Source organism: Rhinoderma darwinii, chromosome 3, assembly GCF_050947455.1.
Source record: "Rhinoderma darwinii isolate aRhiDar2 chromosome 3, aRhiDar2.hap1, whole genome shotgun sequence".
NCBI classification, from domain to species: Eukaryota; Metazoa; Chordata; class Amphibia; order Anura; family Rhinodermatidae; genus Rhinoderma; species Rhinoderma darwinii.
The window spans coordinates 20,628,425-20,652,702 of NC_134689.1; the positions used below are offsets into that span (position 1 = coordinate 20,628,425).

The 24,278-nt window shown below is 44.6% G+C and overlaps 1 protein-coding gene across 1 annotated transcript in view; it reads left to right on the forward strand.

Annotated features, from left to right (window-relative positions):
- CLINT1 (clathrin interactor 1) overlaps positions 1 to 24,278 on the forward strand; it is a 79,706-nt gene that overhangs the window by 21,529 nt on the left and 33,899 nt on the right. Inside the window, exons 2-3 of the mRNA XM_075856092.1 lie at positions 18,171 to 18,275; positions 20,719 to 20,815. Coding sequence (XP_075712207.1) covers positions 18,171 to 18,275; positions 20,719 to 20,815 — 202 coding nt within the window. The remainder of the gene's footprint in view (positions 1 to 18,170; positions 18,276 to 20,718; positions 20,816 to 24,278) is intronic.

The following is a 24,278-nucleotide window of genomic DNA, read 5'->3' on the forward strand; positions in this document are numbered from 1 at the left end:
TTTAGTAATAGCAGGGGAGAATCTCTCATTTTCTTCCTGCTAACCAAGCTATTGATGCTTCCAGTTGTACTGGGTCATGTAAATGAATAATAAGGATTCATTCGACATGTTTTTTGTATTTAGCTTTCCCCCGCCTGCACCGGAATTGGCTTCCCCCTGATAAGACCTGTCGCTGTGACACGCATCCACATCACATGACCGGCTTATTATAGGGGTGGCATGCCAGCTTACATATTCTAGTGGCAGCGTGAACTCCGGAGTTAAGAGGCTGATCACATAGTCTGATTAAAGGCTTACTCTGCTGGTATGAGCAGCATTGCACTTTAGTAACCAGAGGTTGTGACTACTGATCATATTAGAGAAATGTTCCTTATCTGCGGCAGAGGAAACCGCTTACGCCTTCCCGGGTTGTACTTTTTGCTGCTGGTCCTGTTAACTATTAACAATTGGTGCCAAATTGCTGAAAATTGATAGAATAAGATGCTACATGGAGCATGTTGTTTCTGGATTTGGGTCACATTGACCTGACATGTATTGTATGGTCATACGACAGCGCTCTTTAATCGTACACTGATCCACTGCCAGCGATCATAAAGTTATCTTAACGGTCGGAGATTAAAACCATTAAAATGTTTATTACAAGTCGCTCTTACTCCAATTTCCCACCGTGGTAAGCTGCATTGGTCGTCCTTCTATGGCCTTGTATTTGTAGAAATGTGCAGAGTACAGCCTGAGTTCCTTTTGTAAATGTGGGGCGCAAAGGGACATATATGTAAGAAATGGGGCTCCCTCTCTTGGTTTGAGGAAGTGTTGATATGTATATACCAATATATGTAATATACAGATGCAGAACGGTCATAACTGCGTATGGATATATCTAAGGTAGATCTATAGTTTACTGTAGGTTGTGTTGGAATTGGCCATAGGCAAGAATCGCTTATGGCCCTTTTACGCTGCCAATGATCAGACAAACAAGCGCTCATTCCTGATCCCGATCATTCCTCTGTGTAAACAGGGCAGCGATCAGCCGGTTTTTACAATGGCGACAAAAATGGTCACTTGTCGATAGCGTATTTTCTCGTGTAAACCGGAATATGTGCTGCCAACAAGAAGCAAATGTATGGGGACGAACAATCCTATTAACTATCATTCTGCCCTTGCTTGTGATCATTGCCCCATTTAAATGGAGCTAAGGAGCGCAGGTCCACCTGCTGTGTAATCAATCGGTGCTCAATTACCAGGCGGAATATCTATCCATGTGAAAGGACCTTTAAAAGATCTATGAATTGCAAACCTTATAGTTAATTAAGGCCTGACGTACTCCGATACTATCCGAACAGTACTGACAGTGTGATTTTGAGTGATACACCCAATTGACATGGGGGATGTTATGACCCAGTTGTAAATTTATTAATTTCCAGTGATCTATGCCAATCTGTGTTCCTGCTGAGAGAACCATTTTTAAGTCCACCTCAGTTGATCTCCAGTTCTCTCAACCTCCCTTCTGCATTTTTGTCATGCCTCTGTAGGATTCCTTTGAAGGGGTTGTCCCACCATTAAATATTATATTCATTGTTTAGACCATAAAAAAAATTAGAAAATTTTTGCCACCTAACATGCTGCTAAAAAAAAAAAAAAAGTGAAGTCATGACATTTACTTATATAGTATTGCGCCACCTGGTGTTCAAAGTGTATAGCAATATGCACATCCGCCTACTGAGCTGAGTGGTGGTCACACATGCTCAGTCACTCTCCCCACAGCCAGTTGTCTGCATGGTGATCTTCTGTTCATTTCAGAGCAGCCAGTAGAAATAGCTTTCTTACCAGCTTGTCAGGGAAGTAGCATGGCAGTAGAGCTGAGGAGACTCCTTCTACAGGGGTAATAAACAGGGATGTAGCTTTAAAGGGGTTTTCCCATGTGAGACATTTATGACATATCCACAGGATATGTCCTAAATGTCAGATAGATGCGGGTCCCACCTCTGGGACCTGCACCTATCTGTAGAACGGGGTCCCCTAAGCCCCGTTCTAGCTTTGTCTGATCTCGCTGACTCCCGGCCACTTCCTGGTTATATGGTCGGGAGTTACGAAAAGCTGGGTTGAGCTACACTGTTTCCGTAACTACCATTCAGTTCTGTGGGACTTACGGAAATGGCGTAGCTCAGCGAGCTACGCTGTTTTCGTAACTCACGACAATATAACCTTTTTCATGGTCCGAATTCACCTCATTCAGCCGCAAAACAGAGTGGCTGAAATGAGGTTTAGGGGGCCCTATTCTGGAGATCGATGCGGGTCCCACCTTTTGGTACCCGCACCTATCTGGCATTTGACGTATCCTGTGGATATGTCAAATGTCTCATGGGAAAAGCCCCTAAAAGGGTGCAGAGGTAGCAGTTGCACCTGGTCCCTTTTACATGAGGGAGCCCATAGACCCCTCTGCTACTTAAGAAGACATAATTAAATCCGTCATTATTCAATCCGATTAGGACTTATTCTTACATCACTGACAGGTCTGGCACTGTAAGACGACGTCAGTCATGGTGTATACACCAGTATGGTCTCTTATGCTGCCCAGTAAAGCCATGCTTGGGTGTGGTCTGTTTTTGCCTGATGTCTGATGCCCTTTTCACACTCGGAGTATCCATGTGCTGTGCAGATGCAGTAAGTTTACAGTTACCTGCGGCTATGGACATGAAGGTTGGACTACTCTCCACTGTATGTCAGACGTCCACTGAATTACTCCCAACATCTACATAAGTGACAGCAAAAGGCTCGATTACATCTTATCTGATGGAACGGTGCCCCTAGTGGCCAATGTATAACCTTATGAAAGTTCAATGGTTTTAGAAGTAAATGGATGTATAAGGCCCAGTTCACAGCACGTTTTTTTTTTTTTTTTTTGCCATACGTCTAGCATATACAACAGTGGAAGCTCTCGACATATGCTTTTAACGGAGGCCGTGACGTATGCCTAACAGTAGCATCCGTACAACGTATACGCCTATGTGACGGGTGCCATACAGTAGCACCCATATTGCCACAAGGAATTTGTCCCAGATAACTGGTGGGCAAATTAATTTATAATAGTACCACATTTCCCATAGGCAAAAAAAGGCCCTTTTCCCAGTTACCCCAATAGTGAATGTGTGTGTATCTATCTAACTACGTAAGCGGCTGCAGTTCACTATGAGACCTATGACTGCATCCGATAGGAACAATTTTAAAATTCATCACATCGCCCGCCCCCATACAGTAGCACCCGTCACCCATAGGCTCTGATATAAAATAAAATATTAAAATCCTATACAGCGCAGCATGTTTTTTTAATTATTTTTTTTTTTAAGCTGGTCTTCGTATGGAATAGTGTAGTCTATTATTCTATACTACTTTGCGGTATACTGACGTCCGTCTGACTGACTGAAGCCAGAAGGACTCTTGGCCCCCACTGGGCTAACGTTACCCTATGGACGCGTTTGGTTTGTAGGCCGGAATCTTTCCTGGCGTACACCCTAAATGTACATTACAAACGTGATATGAACAGGGCCTAATATGTCGCTATTAGAAATACGCTGGCTAGACAAAGGCCTGCACTTGTATGACCGTCTACTTTACATAATCTCCTATGTATGGTCTCTCAAGGTGCGGTCACACGCGTCAGATTTTGTTGTAGAAATTTCTGCGACTAAAAATAATTCAACTGAACTTGAAGAAATCCATGCACCTGCTGCAGAAACTATCCCATTCAGATGAAATATCTGCCACAAAATCTGCCGCGTGTGACCACAGAACAAGGACGGGATCTCATATCGCAGTTTAAATGTGTTTTTTGCTGTATACTGTAAAGTGGGTGAGTTACACACTCCGGTGCATTTATACTGCCGTGCCCCTTCTCTGTCTTTAGCTCCGTGTCTATTCGGCCTTGGAGTAACATGTGACAGACTGGTTACTAGTGACCTGCTGCTTGACAACCCCATATAAAAGACAATCGTTGCTAGGCAGTGTATCCGTGACAACCAGTCTGGATTGGCACCGTATGAACAGTATTATTTCTGTTTAAAAGTGCTGCACTTGTACGTGGAAGTGTAAGACGAGTAAGGGCGGGTTCACACGTGGCGGAATTTCACTTAAATTCCGCTGCGGACACTCCGCATCGTTAATCCGCAGCGGTGCCGTTTGTCCATTGACTTACACTTTAATTTAGCAGTGTTCGTTTAGACGAGGCGTAAAATTCCGCTGCGGAGCATAGGCTGCGGAGCGGAATTTGGTGTCCGCAGCATGCTCTGTCTGTTGCGGAGCAGTGGCGGACTCATGGCGGAATTTCTCCATTGACTTCAATGGAGAGTCAAAATTCCGCAATGAAGTCCGCAGATATTATGTGTGCTGCGGAGCGTATTGGTTTTACTACCATGACATTTCTTCATTCTGGCTGGACCTATGTATTTCTAGGTCTACAGCCAGACTGAAGAAGTCAATGGGGCTCCCGTAATGACGGGAGCGTTGCTAGGAGACGTCTGTAAATAGTCACTGTCCAGGGTGCTGAAAGAGTTAAGCGATCGGCAGTAACTGTTTCTGCACCCTGGACAGTGACTACCGATCTCAATATACATGTATCTGTAAAAAAACATATAAGTTCATACTTACCGAGAACTCCCTGCGTCTGTCTCCAGTCCGGCCTCCCAGGATGACGTTTCAGTCTAAGTGACGGCTGCAGCCAATCACAGGCCAAGCACAGGCTGCAGCGGTCACATGGACTGGCGCGTCATCCAGGGAGGTCGGGCTGGATGCCGAAAGAGGGACGCGTCACCAAGACAACGGCCGGTAAGTATGAAAATCGTTTACTATCACTAGGGAAAGTGCTGGCCCTTCTCTCTATCCTGCACTGATACAGAGAAGGGAAGCACTTTTCCCGCAGTCCGCAGCAGCTAGTCCGCATCAATGTACTGCACATTTTGTGCAGATCCGCAGCAGAATCTGCAACGCAGATTCTGTGCGGCATTGATGCGGACAGTTGCGGAGGAAATCCGCCACGTGTGGTCATGCCCTAAAGAATACCAAATTCCTTTCAGCAATATAGAAACGGTGGACGGGATTACAGCGAGGTATACAGCCGAATAACCGGTTCTTTACATCACATCTTCTAAAACCGTGAAATCTTCTCACCCAGTAAAAGCCAGGTTTATGCTCCGAAACAGAGATGATTAATATCCAGTATACAGGGGTGACGCAACGCTTCCTGAGTGAGGACAGAGACATATGTCAGGTGCGGTGACTATATATTCGTGTCAGGTTTCCAGTGCAAGGCCGTAGCAGCCAGATATTCACCAACTGCATCTGAAAATCGTACAATTTGGGGACGCACAGATTGGGGTCCCCCATTTGGGATCTCCCTTGTGTGAGCCACAGTGATGAGCGGCTCCCAATTGGATTATATTTTTGTATGGCTTTATAAAACGTCCTGGAGTCCCCGGATCAGCTGTTCTGTATGGCTAGAAGTCCCTGTATGGCTAGAAGTCCTCTACAAGTTAGGAACAGACATTACAAAAAATGTTGTAAGGCGTTGTTCGCATTTAAGGTCCATAGGGTCCCAGATATCTAGCTTTTACCTGTAGTCGGAGGTTGAGCTTTTGAGTCCTGGAAGACAAGAGAGCGCTATATGCCAGGCTGTGACGTGTTTTCTGGACAGTAAGAGGTTAAATCTGCGCCACTTTGTTCTGCTGGACCCTTTCCAGGTTATGTTGTTCTCAGTATTTGTTGACTTACTGGAATATACCGTGAAATCTGATCTAGATGAATGATCGTGTTTGCACAGGTTTATTTAGCAGCACCTGCTGCATTGGTCAGATGTGGTTGTTTTGATGTCCCCTCCTCCTGAAACGAAACCTTCAGTTTTGAGTAGAAATAAATGTATTTCTCAATAAAGTGAGAAATGGCCACACTTGATGAGATTCACTACTGAAACTTGGGCTGGTCCCCCTAGTGAGAAGCAGAAGGTCTTCTTTAAAAGTGTAGGTAAACTTTAATAACGGCTGTTCGTCAGTAAATAAGATTTGCAATCTACTTTTCATTTGCTTGTGTCCCGCAGCTCCATCTCCGGGTCAGGTTTTAGAAAAAAAACGAATGACTGTGTAGTCTGGACCGCCCACTAATTGCCATCGAACATATGTAAGGGGCGGTCCAGACTACAGTCAAAAAGCTCTATTTAATTTCTGTTATCACCAGGAGATGGTGCTACTGGAGACGACAAGAAAATTGCTTCAAAGTTAATAAAAGTATATTACAAATGTGTTTGCTATTGATTCAGTTATCTTTAAAGTGAACCTACACTTAAGTACGGACAGAACAAGAACATGCCAGTCAGACCTTTGGGGTTGACGCAATGATTGAATACGTTTCTTTCATAGACATTATGTAACAATCTGCTGCCACCACATATGGAATTGTGATATATTAATTTTGTTTGCAGCGCTTAGGCCTCTGCTACACCGTGTAATCCGATCTCACAGCCCATTTATGTATATTGATCCGCATAATGTGTCTGCCACAAGGCTACCATAGGCCGTTGCCTCCCTGCCAGCGTTCTCTGAGGAGATGTGAACAATAGCTAGGTCGTATTCTGCAGCTAATATCTGCTGAACTCTGAATTTAGCTTTGGTTGTGAACAGAGAAGAAAACTTTATATAACTCAATCCGTACAACGTATGTAATACAAAGTATTTTCAAAGTTTTGTCACGTTATATGCAGAAATAAACTGTATAGGGTTCTGCCTGGAGTAACAGAAGGCGCTGTTCACAATGGGGGTAAAACAGGTAATGGGCATTGTTCTGACGCATCGAAATCTGAGGGAGAGGTTTTTATTGTGTGTACGCGCGCTTGTTATCACCTTTCCTGTTCTTCGAGAAGAAACAACCAGCTCTTCCTACAAGTGAAACGACCTTTACACACTCTGAATTAGTTCAAAAGTTTACGTAGGAGGATCCGGGCCTGGGCGTGGGGCACGTTTGCATTCGGTCAGGTGAGAATGCCCGGTCGAATGACACAGCCCCTCCCTCGGGTGTGCCCGCTGTGAACAATGACCTACTTACATATAGTTCATTGCTACGTTCTGATTTCAGATCCTCTCATTCCTCCTAAGAAATAATGAACACAGGCAGAGAGCAGCGAATCTAATATCTATAGCTATACCTAGGGAAGCCTGATGATTGCAGCTCCCATAGGGGTTGTCACCCAGCTTTCCAAGGCCTTTGACTGGTGTCTCGTTTGAAATGCATGATGGGTAGAGGCACGTCACTCCAGTGTCAGGCAGTTTTACCATTCAGGAGTCTTGAGAAAGCTGCATAACCACCGCTCTTGCTGCCGTTACAGCTCCCCTAGTGTTAATCCAGCTTTCCCCGATTCTGCTTTGTTATACATAGAGTAGAGAAACTCGCATGTTTGACATTCAGACTGTAGGAAAGTTGGGTGGTCATTAGCGTGTTCCCTATGGGAGCTTTGATTTTAGTCACATTAGTGGTTGACCAGGATCTTTTGAATGAAAAATGGGCCCACATGTGGATCAATGCGGGAGCAAGGTCGGCTTCAGGTTATTATGAAAGCTGCAGAACAAGATCTAATGGCAGCCATATTGGTTGTCACCCAGAAAAATGGCTTTACCCTAGTACAGCGGTGAGCAAATTCCAGCACTCCAGCTGTTGTGAAACTACAATTCCCAGCATGCCCTAGCAGTTTCTGGCTGGAATAATAAGGCCTTTGGCTGTCAGGGCATGATGGGAGTTGCAGTTTTACAACTCCTGAAGCGCCGAAGGTTGCTGAGCCCTGTCCTAGTGGCTTAGCCTTTACAGTAATATATTGTATAATATTATTCTAGAAGAAACTGCTCTTTACCTTCTGATATAAATGCAATTCCAACAGTGTATTGCTTCCAGGGTAGAATTTCTTCATAATACAGCGCCATACGGAGGCACGTTATTGTAGCATGCGGGGTGCCTACAGCAGGGACTCAATGTGCCTCCGTACAGGCTGAGCGCATACGACTATCATCTACATGAGGCTTGAAAGTGAATGTCCATCCTCGAATACTGTGTTTGGTTTTTTAAATCTAAATAGGTTCAAAGTTCTGAGTCTATTAGTTTTTCTGCTATATCTTTATGGTGGTCTGATACAGAGCTCCAAATCCCCTGCGTAGACATACATTTAAAACCTAAAATGCTGACTACCTACAGCCACCACTAGAGGGAGCTTACACATACTGTTTATACATTGAGCTCAATGATAGCTAAGCTCCCTCTAGTGGTGGCTGCAGGCAACCTGCATATTTTCTAATTAGATTTATATCTACGAAGGGGATTTCAAGCTCTGTGTAAAAAAAAAACAAAAAAACGGAGCTCTGATCACTAAAATGGCTCCTGCAAACAGGACAGAAATGCTGCGGAAAAAAAGTCAACAAAAAATGTGCGCAAGTTAACCTGCGGTGCGGATTCCCAACCTTGCGTAAACGCTGCAGAAATTCCACCGTAATTCCTGTCCCGTGTGCAGGAGGCCTAAGGCACAGACAGATTTTTGTATTTTTTTGGTGTTTTTCTATTTAGTATCATTTTGTACATGGGTTTTTTTTCTGGCCTTTTTGAATTCCTAGAAAAAAAGCCTATAAGAATATTAGATTATTTGGGCAGAAGCATTTCGGGGATTTTCTATGCTTGTAGGGAGTTCATTGTTCCCTTCGATAAGTGGAAACCGAATAATAGACGGAACGATATCCGGAATCGCTTAAAGACAATCGCTTTGTCTAAACCCACCTGAGGGAGTTCGGCCCTTTGTCACTACTCATTACTTTAGAGGCCTTTTCATGTAAAAATCTGACGTCGCAATGGAAAAGATTAAAGCCGAGCGTGTCGGTTCTTCAGCGCTTGGAGCCGCGTTGGTAAATGTTTGCTCTGCTAATTACAGATGCAGCGGGCACCGTTTATTTGGATTGCACTGAGCCAAATAACCAAGTTATGGGTCACAGGAAGTGCTTGATGTATACGCGGCCGCTCTGATCGCTTCTTTATATTGGCTGAAGTATGCGGCTGTTTGACACCACAGGCTCCGCGGTAATGATCCACAATTATTATGCAATTAGAAGAGTAATTATAGATCTGGCAGACGAGACACTACTTTTCACGTGCTGTGCGGGTTATACACGCAAATGTTTCCCTATTGCAGCTGAAGAAATAGCCGTGTGATCGGGACGAGGAAGTCTGCAGGAAAAGCAAACGATTATGATTAGAAGAGAAGTCTTGTCAATGATGGCCGCCGGGGGTTAGTGCTTGCGGGTTCCCATGTTCAGATTACCCCAACCTGCCAGTCAGACTGGTCTGTCCAGACTGCCCTGACTCATGTGGTGGCGGCAAAAAACACTCCTTATAGGGATCTGTGGAGGGGAAAGTTTTTGGTTTTATGTAAAATCTCACTTTATCTCTGCTTGCTGTCAGTTAATAAGAACATACTTGTTTACTTCCAGAGGCTGGAAGCTGTGCAGACCTAACACGTGTCACAGCTGAGGGGTTGTTACAGTTGTATCCAGGCTAGACCATCTTCTAGACTCCAGGCTTCCCTATACTGCTACATTGTAGGACAGGAGAGACCCTGTTTTTGTTCATTGACTGCAAGCAGAGATTTTAAAAAAATGGGGAGGAGTTAGAAACATATAACCAAGAATCAGCTGAAAATAATTTCTGAGAGAGATTATTAAACGGTAACCCAGCTTTCTCAGACTTCCGAATGGGAAGCTGTCCTAGTTGTAGAGTGATACCGGCCTCGTGCCCACTTCGGTTTGTTTCGTCCGGGTGCCATCCGTTTTTTTAACTGATAACACCCTGACACATTCATTTCAATGGAGCCATGCACGCCTCCGTTGTTTTAACGGAACCGTGCGGCCATTCCGTCAAAGGTAGTGCAGGTCCGACTCCTGCCCGTTTTTGACGGAACAGTCTCGGCCTTTGCATTGATTTGGTCCGTGAAACAACGGGCTGCACACGGAAGCCATCCATCCGTGTGCGGTCCGTGATTCACGGAACAGTCGTTAGCGGCTGACGGAAGTGTGCCTGAGGCCTTTATGCAGGGTTGCCAGCCGGCTGAGAGGGCTGAGTGACCTCCTCTGTGGGAGATTTAGAATGGGTTGTCACTAGCTTTCTCAGAAGCAGAAATGTTAGAAACGCCCAGACAGTGGATAACGTGTGTGCGTGTCTGTTTATTTTGAGCCGCGTCGGATCATATGAACTGACGGTAAAGACACGCTTGGCTTCAATAGCTGTGGGAATGCTTCAAAAAAATTGTCGCGTGCGGAGTAGTATGCCCTCTTGTGTATGCTTATGGTATTACGGCAGTTTTTAGGTTTGTACTGTTTTTATGTATAATAAAGCGGAGTTACATTTTTTTTATCGCCGTGTGAAGTTGGAGAGGCCACAAAATGTGAGTTTCTTAATTCTCATACAGTTTAAGCAGGTTTATTGGTTCTTTAAAATTGATGGGCTATCCTTAGGATAGTCCATTAGTATTAGATTGGTGGGGTGCGACAACACTCGCGCCGATAATCTGCTTTAAGGTAGGAACACACTGGGTGTAAACACTGCGGATTTTCCACAACGGATTTCATTGCGAAAAATTTGCAGCGTATTACAGTATCGGTAGAGTGGGTGAGATTTCAACAAATCTCATCCCCACACAGTGGACAAAAGCTGCCTAAGAAAACGCACATTAATTGACCTGCGGTGCATTTTTTTTTTTTTTTTTGTCCCAGCAGGTCAATTAATGCGGCGGAATCGCTGCTCTTGTCTTGCGGGCTTTCCCTGTTGAAGTCAATGAAGTGGTGTGTTACTTGCGATTCCGTCGCAAAGATCGCAAGTAATAATAAAAAAAGTTATACTTACCCAGAGTTCACCGCTTCTTCTCCAGGTCACATGGCCTGCAACGTTGTCCTAGGTGGCGGGACTGCGCTGAGGAGAGGTGCAGCAGAAATTCCACCCGAAAAAACGCACCACAATGTGGTGCAGTTTTTCGGACGGCATTCCCTGCGGTGTTCAGGGCGGATACATTGTGCAGCTTGACGCAGCGTATCCACCCAGAATGTGTGTGTGTTCCTACCCTTAACCCCTTAATGATCAGCCTATTTTAAACCTTAATGACCAAGGTATTTTTTTATGTTTTTCCATCGTCTCATTCAATGAGCTATAACTTTTTTGTTTTTTGCTTCGACAGAGCTGTATAAGGTCTTGTTTTTTGCAGGACAAGTTGTATTTTTTAATAGCACCATATTGGGGTACATAGAATTTATTGATTAACTTTTTTTTGTGGGGGGGGGGAATAGAAAAAAAACAGAAGTTTTGCCACTCTTTTTCGCGTCATAAATCCACACCGTTTACCGTGTGGTATAAATAACACTATAACTTTATCCAGCGGGTTGCTACGATTGCAACGATACCAAATTTGTATAGATTTTGTATGTTTTACTACTTACACATTTTTCAAAATTATTTGTTTTTGTCTCCATATTTGAGGAGCCGTAACTTTTGTATTGTTCCGCCAATGAGGGCTTTTTTTTGCGGGAAGACTTGTAGTTTTTATCGGTACCATTTTGGAGTAGATGCGACTTTTTGATCACTTTTTATCACATTTTTTTTAAAGTTGAGATTCACAGAAAATGTTTCCATAGTTTTATTTTATTACATTTTTTATGGAGTTCACCTTGCGGGTTAAATAATGTAATAGATTTATAGTCTGTGTCGTTACGGACGCGGCGATACCAAATATGCGTAACTTTCTTTTCGTTTTTTAATAGTAAAGCATTGTGTAAGGGGAAAAGCTGGGTTTTTCATTTTTTTTTTTTTTATTGACTTAAACTTTTTTTTAACTTTCTTACTAGTCCCACTAGGGGACTTTAATATGCGATCATCCGATCGCTATTATAATACACGGCAATACTTTTGTATTGCAGTGTATTACTGCCTGTCCGTTTAATACGGACAGGCATCTGCTAGGACATGCCTCCGGCATGATCTAGCAGGCATTCACTACAGGCAGACCTGGGGGCCTTTATTAGGCCCCCGGCTGCCATCGGAGACAGACACTCGGCGATCTTATCGCCGGGTGTCGGTGGGATGAGAGAGGGAGCTCCCTCCCTCTCTCCAAAACCACTCAGATGCGCTGCTCGCTATTCACCACCACATCTGAGGGGTTAAACGGGTGATATCGATACTTATATCGATCTCACACGTTACTGCTCCCCACTGTGGACAAGAGATGAGGGTCCCGAACGTGGCTCTATGACCTCAGTATTTTTTTAATCTGGTATGTGAAAATTGTTTTTTTTTTCTAAGCTGGAGAACCCCTTCAGGGGACCGGCAAGTTCCCTCCACTGTTTACCAGCCACAGTTTTGTACTTTTAGTAGTGGCTGTGCCTGGTACTACAATACCCTTTACCTTCGTTCCATTCAAGTAAATGGGACTGAGCTGTAATACCAGGCACAGTTGCTTCTAAAAGTACGGAGCTGTGCTGTATGTAGTAGTGTAAACCATGCAGCCCCTTCAAACAGCCGGTCGGTGGGGTTGCCAAGAGTCGGTCATCCAGTGATCTTATATGAATGACCAAGCCTAAGGATAGGCTATCAATTGTAAAGAGCTCAGTCACCCCTTTAAATAAACACTGGGAACTTTCTATCATTGTGTATCAATTTTTGCGCTGTGGGGGTCGGAGTGCTCCCACGAGCCCCATAATGACGGGCAGTAACGCTCAGTTCAGCACTGCACCTCTTCAGCCCGGATCAGCTTTTCTTTTATTTCCACTCGGCTGGGACAGACGGTCTTCCTTGTGTACAGGCCATAGAACCGCTCAGCTCGGCTGTCCCAAGAGAGCCAAAAAAGCTGATCCTCCTGATCGTTCACCGTAGCTTTAAACGTTGTGCAAAATATGGATTACTCAGTAATAGAAATCCACAATCTGATTCAAGGTAAAAATGAGTCTTCAGCAGAATGATTGCCACAAAACTCATCTAGGATCTGTCCGATATATCTAGATATTTCCATTGGAAATCCACATTTGGTCCATTTTGTGCTTTTTTAAGAGCGAAAATCTCCAGCAAATATGGCCTTATAGGAGTTCAAATATAATTTCTCAAATGTTTAAAATTCTATTCCGACTTTTTATTTTTATTTTTGATCGTTTTCTGGGAGGGCCAGGTGACAACCAATATAATCACCATTACTGCAGAGACTAGGGTTGTTAGCCTGGTTTCCTATAGTCATGTTCCGCAAATTCACTGGGGTAGGCAGGCGTGGTAGCAGTGAGAGATGTATTGCTGTAGAATTATGCAAATAGGACATTCAGGAGTATGGGAAAGCTGGGTGACCACCCCTGTGTAAGCTGCAATGGCAACCCCATTGGTTGTCACCCAGCTTTACCAGAAACAGATTTGACTAGGTGACTGCTGTATAAAGTTTTGGCTACTTGATAGGAGTGGGACACGTGGAGTGTTTTTTTTACTTGAGCCTGTCAATATTAGTGGAACCTCTTCTTTACTTGAGCAGACTGGCATTGAGTAGGTGGCAGCTCGGAGGCCTTGGCGCTGCTGTGTGTAAATGGACAGTCTAATGTTGATAAGGCGACGCTACATCAATACCAGAGCTCTGCCCGGACCAGTATAAATGAATGATGAGGCTTGTGAGAGGCTGTTAAGGACATTTAAAAAGTGATGCAATGTAAATGGTTCCTGGAAACCTGGGTTATTACATCCTCTCCTCAGCCGGCTCCTTCCAGGAATATCTAGTCTCTGCACACACCACAAAACTACCGTCCGCCTGGCAGGATCGCCAGCCACATATTACAAAAGCAAAGCATGACGGATCTGCTATCATCATATCAGAATTACCACGGAAATGGAAGTGCAAGAATGAATTCTCGAAAATCTGTTAATGGGGGTGTCATTGATTGCAGATGCAGAATTACTTACTGATGACCATGAACTGTGTCCTCCAATTCTGGGCACTGCAGCCCCCCAGAATTTAGAGACACACCTGCCAGTTCATCCTAATTTGACTGGTTCATGACTAGAATACTAAAATCACAGTGAAGACTGACACACAGGAGTACAAGGAAGGGGTGAGGGTGTAATATAACTGTCGGATATCGGTCTCTGACATTTCTTTGGGCGAATCTAAAAGAGAACACCGCTTAAAAGAACATCTCAGTTTAGATCTATATTGAAAGTTAAGCAACTTTGTAAATACCCTACTTGTGGTCCTCAGAAGTACAATTGGAAGTCCGGGTATTGGAGCCATAATACAAACTCTGATTTACTCCCTGTTCCCATCTAAAGCGAAGTTGATCATTCTTTTGGCTCCCTGCAGTGCATTGTGGGAGCTAAGATGACACTGAACCAGTCCTATTACTAAACTATCGGGTCACATATCTGACTGCAGTGAACATACAAACTGTCGACTGTTTCCATGGGCAACCAGCAGAATTCTGAAAAGTATCTCTGGAGGTGACTGGATTGTTAGTAAGGTAGAAAGTAAGGTAACCCCACTTTTTTTTTATTTTTTTTTAATTTATTTGAACTGGTGATTAATCAGATTGAAGATGGCAGTACACACGTTCTATTAAAGGCATAGAACCCTTTTAGGAGATATTCTCACCCTTCTAATAAGGGGTCCCTTCTTCGGGTAGCCCTGCTGTATATGAACACCTTTTGCCTCGATCATATAGTAACGCACACTGGTTATGTCTGTACTGTGTGTACATCGGCCTCATGTAGATGTATCCCCTTCTGAACCCATGTTCCAGCACCATAGACCCTGTACCCTCATGTCTGTGCGGAAGTAGGTAAATCACTTACAGGGGTTTTCTAGCTAATAACCGGTTTCTGCTAATTTAAATGTAAAGAGAGATTTACATATAGATGGCTTCTCCGGCGTTCCGATGCGCCATTCCGCCCCGGTCCACAGTTGTCAGTGCCAGTCACATGATCATGGCACTCTGTTCTTCTTTCAGAGGGCGGGTCAATTACATCCCGTGCAACCTGAACACCTCCCTCTCTACATCTTGACGCTCGCGAGCCGGTGTATTTGGTACGGCCTGACGCACAGACCATTGGTGGGGTGTTTAGCACCGTTCAGGGTGGTCAGAACCACAGACTACCAATGAAGAGGTGGAGCTGATGTAATCACGTGACTAGTGCTGATAACGTGGAGCGGCACATCTGACCACCGGAGCAGCCGTCTACATGTTAGTTAGTCTCCCTTTACATTTTAAATCTGCAAAAAACATGTTTGCTGGAAAACCCCTTTAAGGGGATGTCTACTTTGGGCAATCCCTACTTGTTAGAAGGGTCCCTTTTACAATAAGATGATCACAAAGTGTCCCCTTGCAGGGACCCCCATCGATCAGCTGAAATCTGGTAGTGACCAGTTTCCCTGCAGCGCCACCACAGGGGAAATGAAGCATTACACAGCGTGCCATTCAAATCAATGGGTTGTGTGTGTAATACAGGACAGGTCCTCCAGAGCGAGATACGCTCTTTGTAACTGCTCTTAACTCTGGCCAAGAGATGAGAATCCTGGACAAAGGACCCCCTCAGATTTCCCTAATAAAATATATGGGTTTTCTAAACAGGACACCCCTTTTAGGACCTCTCTTCCAGTGGCTTTATATCTGCCAGGATACAGGGACTGGTAATGCGGAAACCCATGGCAGATTGGCTTTGTGTTTCTGTGTAGCATCATGTAAAATGGTTGTACTGGGCTGTGACTGCGGAGGTCTCTGTTCTGGCTGGGGTAAGCTGTAATGCTCCCGACATGCTCGGGTTATATAGTAATATATGGAGCGGATATGGCCCAGTGTAATGAAGCTTGGTGTATTGCTAATAATTTATCTTCCTTGCAGTCAGAGGTTCCCCGCAAGGCATTCTCCTCTCCAGGTTCATCTGCTGAATGTGCAGACATGGAGAAAAGCCTCGTCAGTTTTGTGGGTCTCCCACAGTGCGGAGGGTTTACTATTCTCCCAGAACAGGGTCAGAATCCATATGCTCACGAGCCCGCTTGTTCGCTCCCCCTTTATATTTCAGTCCGCCAGTTGATTTATTTCCTGTCACACAAACTTAATTCCTTGAGACATGAAGCTGAAGGGGTGCCAAGGAACTGCCATCGCAGCCCGCTCCTTCCTAACCCCCCAAAAATCTCCACATGATTTCCTACCAAGAGGCCCTAACTAACCCAGATGGGTTGCACCTCCCTTCTACTTAGCCGTGTATCCTCCAATATCACATCCATATCAATCACACAAGCTTTTATGCTAACAAGGTCCTCGGCCTCCTCCCAACAAGTCCTCCACATCTGGACGTAAATTCCTTCCCTGCACTGAGGTCACCGGGACCCTGGGTATGGCACAGAATGAGGTCTGCGCTTTACATGGGAAAGGAAGAGAGAGCCTGGGGTCCCCTCCTTCCAAGATGTGTTTTGGATTTAATTGCTTTGGATTAAAGCCACATACAGTTTGGTTTTCTTAACTCCATATGCAGGATCTTAAAATGAAAAACACTAATATGGGCAGCTGAACAGCGCACCGTGGTTCTCCTGTAGTAACAGTACATCTAAATAGTGATACGTATGGGCCACATAGTGTGGGGGGTCCCCTGCTTGTGACCCCCTGCTATCGGCTTTAGTGGAGGGCATCTTCAAACAGTGGCTCCATATACCACCCTTTTTTTGCAATGGTCGTTGCAGGAGACATTGGTGGTCGTCCGCAGCTGATCATTGGGGCTTTAGCTGCCAGATTCGTGCCGATCTATAGCTGATCGCCGGTGGGTCTTTATTTAGAAAAGGGCTTCTTGTCGAAGCTAGTGGGTAGCGAAACACGCATCAAGGTGGTGGTCACTTTTTTTTGCCCTCCACTTTGTCGCCATGTCGATGGGCGAGTGACCACGTTATTGCTACTGTACTGTATGTGCTTGTTCGTTTTTAGTCCATGTTTATTATCTCATTCAGGCCTCGTTCACGTCTTCGTCGGGGGTTTCTTTAGGGGCCTCCACCGCAGATCCGGCCCAGATTACCGGAGACACTCCCACAGAAAGTTGACGGAAGCCATTAAAGCCAATGGGTTCTATCGGCCACTGGTGGTGTCTGTCGTGCAAAGGAACCGTTGCTGCCGGTATTCCCTTGTTCTTCTCCTCTGACGGAGCAGAACAACGGAATGTAACAGCGTAGGTGTGAACAGGGCCTTATAGTGCTATGAGCTACAACAATACTCTTGACACTTTATATGCCTAACGTTACCGACCTGTAGAGGGATTCATCATCCTACATCGGGGTCTACAGCCTTTTACACTTTTTATACCTTTCGTGCGCATCATATGGACCATATCTCACGGTTTATTACTGGATTCTTATCTTTTTTTTCCTTTTCACAGGTATTTCGTAGAATTGATATTTTTCCATATTCTGTGTAGTCCGATAAGAAGACATTCTATTCTATCCCCCTCATGAGTGTTGGTGTCCGTCTTGGTTTTGCTGTCCGTACTACTGTACTGGTTGTTTTATACCTTCTCTCTCTTCTCGATTGTCTGTTTTTTGTATGTATTATTTGTGTCATTTTAATACAATTTTGGATGCCTTTTTGATATATTGCTGTGGGCATGCCTTCTTTTTTTCTGTGGTCTCGTCGCTCGTGGCGCTGCCCTGGTAGGTTACGTGAGAGGATATATTTCTTAGCACGGTTATCACTGTCCTGTAATAAAGGTGAAGCGACTTTCACCACAGGTTGTATGTTCATCACTATATTGCAGTCCTTGCTGGTAAGAGTGGAGTACTGTCCCCCCGCGGGCATCCTGCTACCCAAGTCCTCAACGTTCTCAGTATGATCGTTTCATTTTGACCACGAGCTATTTATACAGGTTTATTTCCAAGGGTGATGTGATCCCTGTTATTTGTATTCAAGATCCTAATGGAATAGGAGGGGAAAAAAGCCGCCTCTCCGATAAGTTAAATGCATTGTAAGGCGTCCTCAGGGTATCCGTAATACTGAGCGTGGCCGGGCCCCGCACTGTAGAGGCAGCTCATTAAGGTGCCCAGCGGTGTCATCATTAAGTCTCTGTGTGCGGCTCGGGCCTAATGCTAATCACCTGTGTTTTTATTTTTTTTGCAGCACCAATGTGGTGATGAATTATTCAGAGATCGAGTCTAAGGTTCGAGAGGCGACCAACGATGACCCCTGGGGACCTTCCGGGCAGCTCATGGGAGAGATAGCCAAGTAAGTAATGGCTGATTTCCCGGGAGAAGAGACAATTCTTTGCCAGTTACAACTTCTTCTGGAGATGGAGGGCAGAAGCAGGAAACTTTCTTCACCCTGTGGTCTGTGCATAGAATAGAAATGCATTTCTTGTTTTGTTGCGGAGCTGTGTTTAGTTTGACAGGTTGGAATAATACTGATGCCTTCCAGCCATGGACTGTCCACACCGCTGTGTATTCACACTCCGCACTATTCATGTAGTCTGTTATTATGTCATAGGTACATATTACTTGTAATCCAGATAGATTTTATGTTTTCATCAGCGTTATGCAGGTTACAATAGTGCAAAGATGATCTTACTTATACTTGAATTAAAGGGTTGTCCAGTTTCGGCAAATGGTTATACAACTTTCCAATATACTTTACATTTTTCAAGATCTCTGCTTGTTGTTTTTCAGTAGGAACCTTCGTTGTTTACTTCCAGTGGATGTAATTCTGTCCATGGTCATGTGATGGGCACACACCGCTCTAAAAACACAGACTGTAACGAGCCGTGCACCGGTGTGTCCATCACATGACCAGGACAGAAATTTAACAGTGAAGGTTTCTATTAAATGACTGCAAGCAGAGATCCTGAAAACTGAGGAATTGACAAAGAATATTGGAAAACCTTTTTACTGCTCATTACGCAATGTATACATTTTTTCTTTTATTTTCTTACGGCTATAAAGCACTGTAAAGTACTAGATTTTTGTTCTCTAAAAGTAGCGAAAATCTAGCTTCAGTGTGAACAGAGCCTTTAAAGGGGTTGTACGGGCACGGACAACTGATGACATATCCACAGGATAGGACATCCGTAGATCGTGGGGTTCAGACACCCGGACCCCGCATCAATCAGCTGCTTCCGGGCACTGGAAGTCCGTGCCGGAAGCAGGTGGCCCCGGTCCAGAATAGTGGACGAGCTGCCGTACTACAGCTCTGCGGAACGGCCGCTATACAGTGTACAGAGCCAAATGCTTCAAGCTCTGCATACCCTGCATAACGTCCGGCACCTGGACGCAGCGGAGCAGCTGATTGGTAAGGGGTCTGGGTGTTGGACCCCCACCGATCATCTACTGATGACCTAGGTCATCAGTTGTCCGTGCCTAGACAACCCCTTTAATGGGCCTATTAGCAGGATTCAATCTGGCTACGCAAGTGTCAATTTGACTCTAATCTTACCAGTGTTTTGATGTTTTCCACTATTCAGATCTCCGAAATGGTTTTCTTTGTGGATTTTCTGCTAAAATAACTAAATTAATATGTTTGTAGCATTTATGTAGTATTAACAGAGAAACATTTTAGGCCAGGATCACATACACCGTTCGATGCAGTTTTTGGCTCCGTTTTTTTAGCCAGACACAGGAGTGGGAAAGGAAAAATTAGCTGAGAAAACGTGCAGAAATTGACCTGCGGTGCAGGTTTTGAATCCGTAACATGTCATTTTTTGCTGCACTTTTGTTGCAGTTCAATGAAAAGGTAAAAATTGCAACAAAAAGCAAATGTTGCGATATTTTTTTTTTGCTGTGGAAAACTTGCGATTTTGCTGCAAGAATCGCTGATCTGGAAACAAAAACTTTTTTTACAAGTTTAAATGTAATAAAGTTTAGTTATTCCCGCTGGTTGTCTGCGTGTAGCCCGGCCTCCTGGGATGACGTTACATACCTTGTGACTGCTGCAGCCAATCACAGGCTGTATCGTTCACATGGGCTGCAACATCACAGGAGGCCGGGCTGCACGGAAACCAGAGGAATGCTTTGCTATGCCAGTGAGGGTAAATGCTACCCCCCCCCCCCCTACTCTTTCCACACGCTGATTCCGGACAAAAATCTCCACCACATTTTGGTTCGGTCTTTTGCCGGAATTCCATGCGAGTTCTAGGTCGGATATTCTGCGTACTTTTACAAAGCGTTTACGTAAAGCATCAGATTCAAGCATTTCTGGCCTAGAAGAGCTCTCTCCCCCATTTACTTCTATCGACAACCCTGTGGCCACCAGACAATAGTACCAAGAGTAGTTCTCACACCTTAACCCCCTGGGCTCTGGCTAGGAGGTATATTTGTTTTGTTTGACACCCATTGTGCACATTATGCAATTTCTCAGCAGTTGCCGTTTTATGTGTGCGCTGATAAACTCTACCAGGAAGCAAGAGGATGTGTTGGCATAGCAAATAATAATATCTGTGCGCTGTAGCCACGTGTTAGGGAGTCCTGCAGGAGATTGATCTATAACTGCTCATTCATAACTCGCTGTGCAGGGTGGGATATCAGCGGATCAGAAATGTGAAGCCACATACAAGCAGATATCAAAGAAGCGCTGTCGTTTTCACCTATTTTAGCTCTCTCCTGCCATCTAGAGTATATGAAAGGAAGTGCAGCTAAAAGGATGAACTGACTTCTGTTTATATGAACCTTGTATGTTTCAGAGCCACGTTCATGTACGAGCAGTTTCCAGATCTAATGAACATGTTGTGGACGAGAATGCTGAAGGACAATAAGAAGAACTGGCGCAGAGTTTACAAGGTAAGGAGGGAAAGTTATGCCCACAGTCTGTTCTTCTTATATTGAGGCACAGTTGGTGAAATTTATGAAAAATAGGGCAAAGGAAAAATGAATGACCAATCAGGTCTCTTCTTTAGTTTTCTATGGGATAATTAAAAAAAATTAGAGGTTGACTCTCCTTGGATAATATAGGAAACTTCTCAGCTTGGAATATAATATATGGTTCTTGGTGGATATAAAGGTTTCTTATTTCCTAATAGTCACCAGTAACCCAGTAACAACCATGGAGTGTGCCCATTGTAAAACCTAGTGCCAAGAGTAAACCCTGCCATTGAGGGATCTGCCGCTCGGGACCCTCGTTCTACTAGTCTCAGCAGAGAGCCATTAAATCAGAGTAACTCCTGCTCTGGCGGACGCGTATTAGTTTGAATGGACGCCATGTAATACTACTAATACATTTCTCCTACTGCCGCCTGTCCTAAATTTTCAGCTATATCGGCGTATTGCCTGTGGCACTTCCTTTAAGAAGGGGTTGTCTTGTTAAAGCAACCCCTTTTATTTATCATTATACATTGGATTTATTGTCTTTTCCGGGGTCCAGGATAATTGCAAGGAAACTTACCAGCACCTTTTAGGTTAATGCATTTATTTCTTGTTTTAGATCTGATCTTTTTATATATTCCACAGCGCAGTACTCAGAATATAGTTGCTCCCAGTCTACTTCCCCTTCCTTAGGGATGCACTTTATGTAATTGTGTACGAAGCACGTTGCCCTATTAGTATATTCTTGCAGATGCCATATTCTTGCCTAACTAGCGGGTGCAAGTGCAGATCAGGAGAGCTGGAAAATGTAGTGCCACCGCTACCCTCTCCTTGAGTTATGTTGGCTATTCACAATACCAATTAGACTTGTGTCAAGCTTCTGTCACTCCATTTTGACGGTGAAATAGTAGGATATCCTGTATATACCATATAGTAGTGCAGGCTAAATACAGGATTACACAGTACCCATTGAATTCAGTGGGCAACCCTGTAATACAGTCATGTCAATTCCTCCAGAGCGAGAGCTTCCCTGTCCAGCAGCTCTGACATTACTTCGAGCCCATTTAAAGGTGTTCTCTGGGACTTTGATATTGATGATCTATCCTTAATAAAGATGAGTGAATTTTCCAAAATTCGCTTTTGGGCTAATTCTATTGAATCATCCCTGAAATTCAGTTCAGTCCGAATAAAGTCGCCACGGTTCACAAGTGATCTGATTCCCTTGTCTAACTCTCTCGTCGTCTAGGACTGTATCCAAGTTGGACACAGTCCTAGAACACATCAGAGGGTCACACAGGCCAGTCGTGGCACTATAAAAAAAAAATAATAATAATCACCGACACTGGTCTTCTGAAACCACGCCTGTGATTGGCTGGCTGTAGTGGTCACATGGGAAAAAACTAGGTCGCCGCACCCGCCGGGCCTCCTGAGATGTAGTTTTGTTTCAGGCGACCACTACAGCCTCTGATTGGCTGCAGCTGTCACAGGGGACAAAACGACATCATCAGGGACGCCTCTCTATAGGAGACCAGGGAAGGTGGTGAGTTCTCTCTTTCTTGGTGGCGGTGGCTGCAATTTTGACGATCTGTGCACCGCCTATCCCAAAAGTTTCGGATTTCGGTGGATCTGAATATGTTAGGAAAATCGCACCAAATTCAATCTGTGCCGAATCATTCGCTGATCTCCAATCCTCATATAGGAAGAAAATATCAGATGGGTGGGGGACCATCACCCCCATTTATCAACTGATGGAAGAAGCCACGGCGCTCCACTGAGCGCTGCAGTCTTTTTTGCTTACCTGTCACAGCTCCATACATTTGGTAGTGGCTGTGCCTGGTACTGCAAAGCTGCAAAGTGCTTCAATAACAGGCACAACCACAAATGTATGGAACTGTGACTGGTAAGCAATAAAGAGCCCGCAGCGCTCAGTAGAGCGTCGCGGCCCCTTCTATCAGCTGATAAATGGGGTGCTGGGAGTCTGCCTCATATCTGATATTGATGTCCTATACTAAGGACAGGCCGTCAATATCAAAGTCACAGAAATCCCCATGAGCCTCCTTAAATCTTTAAATACAGGCGATTAAGGGAAAAAAAATGGTTTCCACCCCGATCAAAAGTTTACCTGAAATCTCATCAGTATTGCCGAGCTCATGTGTGTTGTAAATCTATACACACCTTGTATTTTCTGCTTCGCGCTCCTTTAATCTTCCGTGTCGGTGATTGCTCTCTAATCCCACAAGCCTGTATTGATTTTGTAGATGGCCTCACCGCTCACTTTATATAGTTACAGTATACAACCCTGGCAGCATAATTCATGCCTCGGATGGAGAGCTGCTTTGCATTGTGGGAGCAGTTGACATAATGTAGAATATGTTACCCCCCCCCCCCCCCCCCCCACTGTGTACATACTCAATATCTCTGCTCTATGTGCGCGTTGGTATATATTATACCCACACATGCTCTGCAGTCTGTATGTTCCCTGCAGATGATGCGGTTCTCGGGGTGACGGGAAGCAGGAGGTTGGGGGTGGCAGCCTGCGGGGTGCACAGTGCGTTCTCCCCGGAGAGCTGTAGCCGTTAATATTTAATGCCTTCACACACACTAGTTCTACATCCAGCCTCTCCTCTGAGGATTAGCTGCCGGGCTCGTCCTGGCTTTCTCCTTTTATTACTAACGGATTTTTATTTTTTTTGTCTCCTGCAACTAAATCTCTATTTCAATAATCAGAATCTGGGAGAAGGGAACTGACAGGGACTGACTTTGAATTCTGGTAACTTTGCTTGTACTGCTTGCCTGAGTCGCTGTACATCAGTTCTCCTGTCGTGCACCCACCACAAGCTCAAGGATCCTTTATAGGACGGATATTTGTCTTATTTATTCGCAGTCACATCGAATTTACTCATTTCATAGGGAAAGTTCACTATGTCAAAGACCTGCTGTCTGGCCGTGACAAGGATTATGTAAAACCGGGAGGTTCTGTAAGAGAGGGGAGTAGAGAGCAGGGACTATGCATTTCTATGACTCCTAGGTGACTCTGTGACAGAATTATAGCTCCATAGCTGCTGTAATTTAGCTACTGCTCGGATCGGGCTCCTAGATTAGGAGAAGTCATGTGTGACGTTGCAGATGTTAATATAAGAAAAAGAAGAGGGTTTTTTTTTTTACGGATAGTATACCGGTCGTAATATTGTGTTGGAATTTTTTAATAGTTTCTTATAAAAGGCGACACGATGGAATTCGCTGCGACTGTGGTCATTGTCGCGGGCTCCATTCTACACATTCGGAAAACTCTGCACGCCCAATAACATCCAGCTAGCCCTGTGAAGGGGGAGATAAGGGGTCGTCTGACACCTTCGTCATTGTTTAATTCTGGGACACCCAAAGGAATCGGATGCACAAAATGATCATGCTACATAGTCCCTGATGACCGCTCTCGGCCACG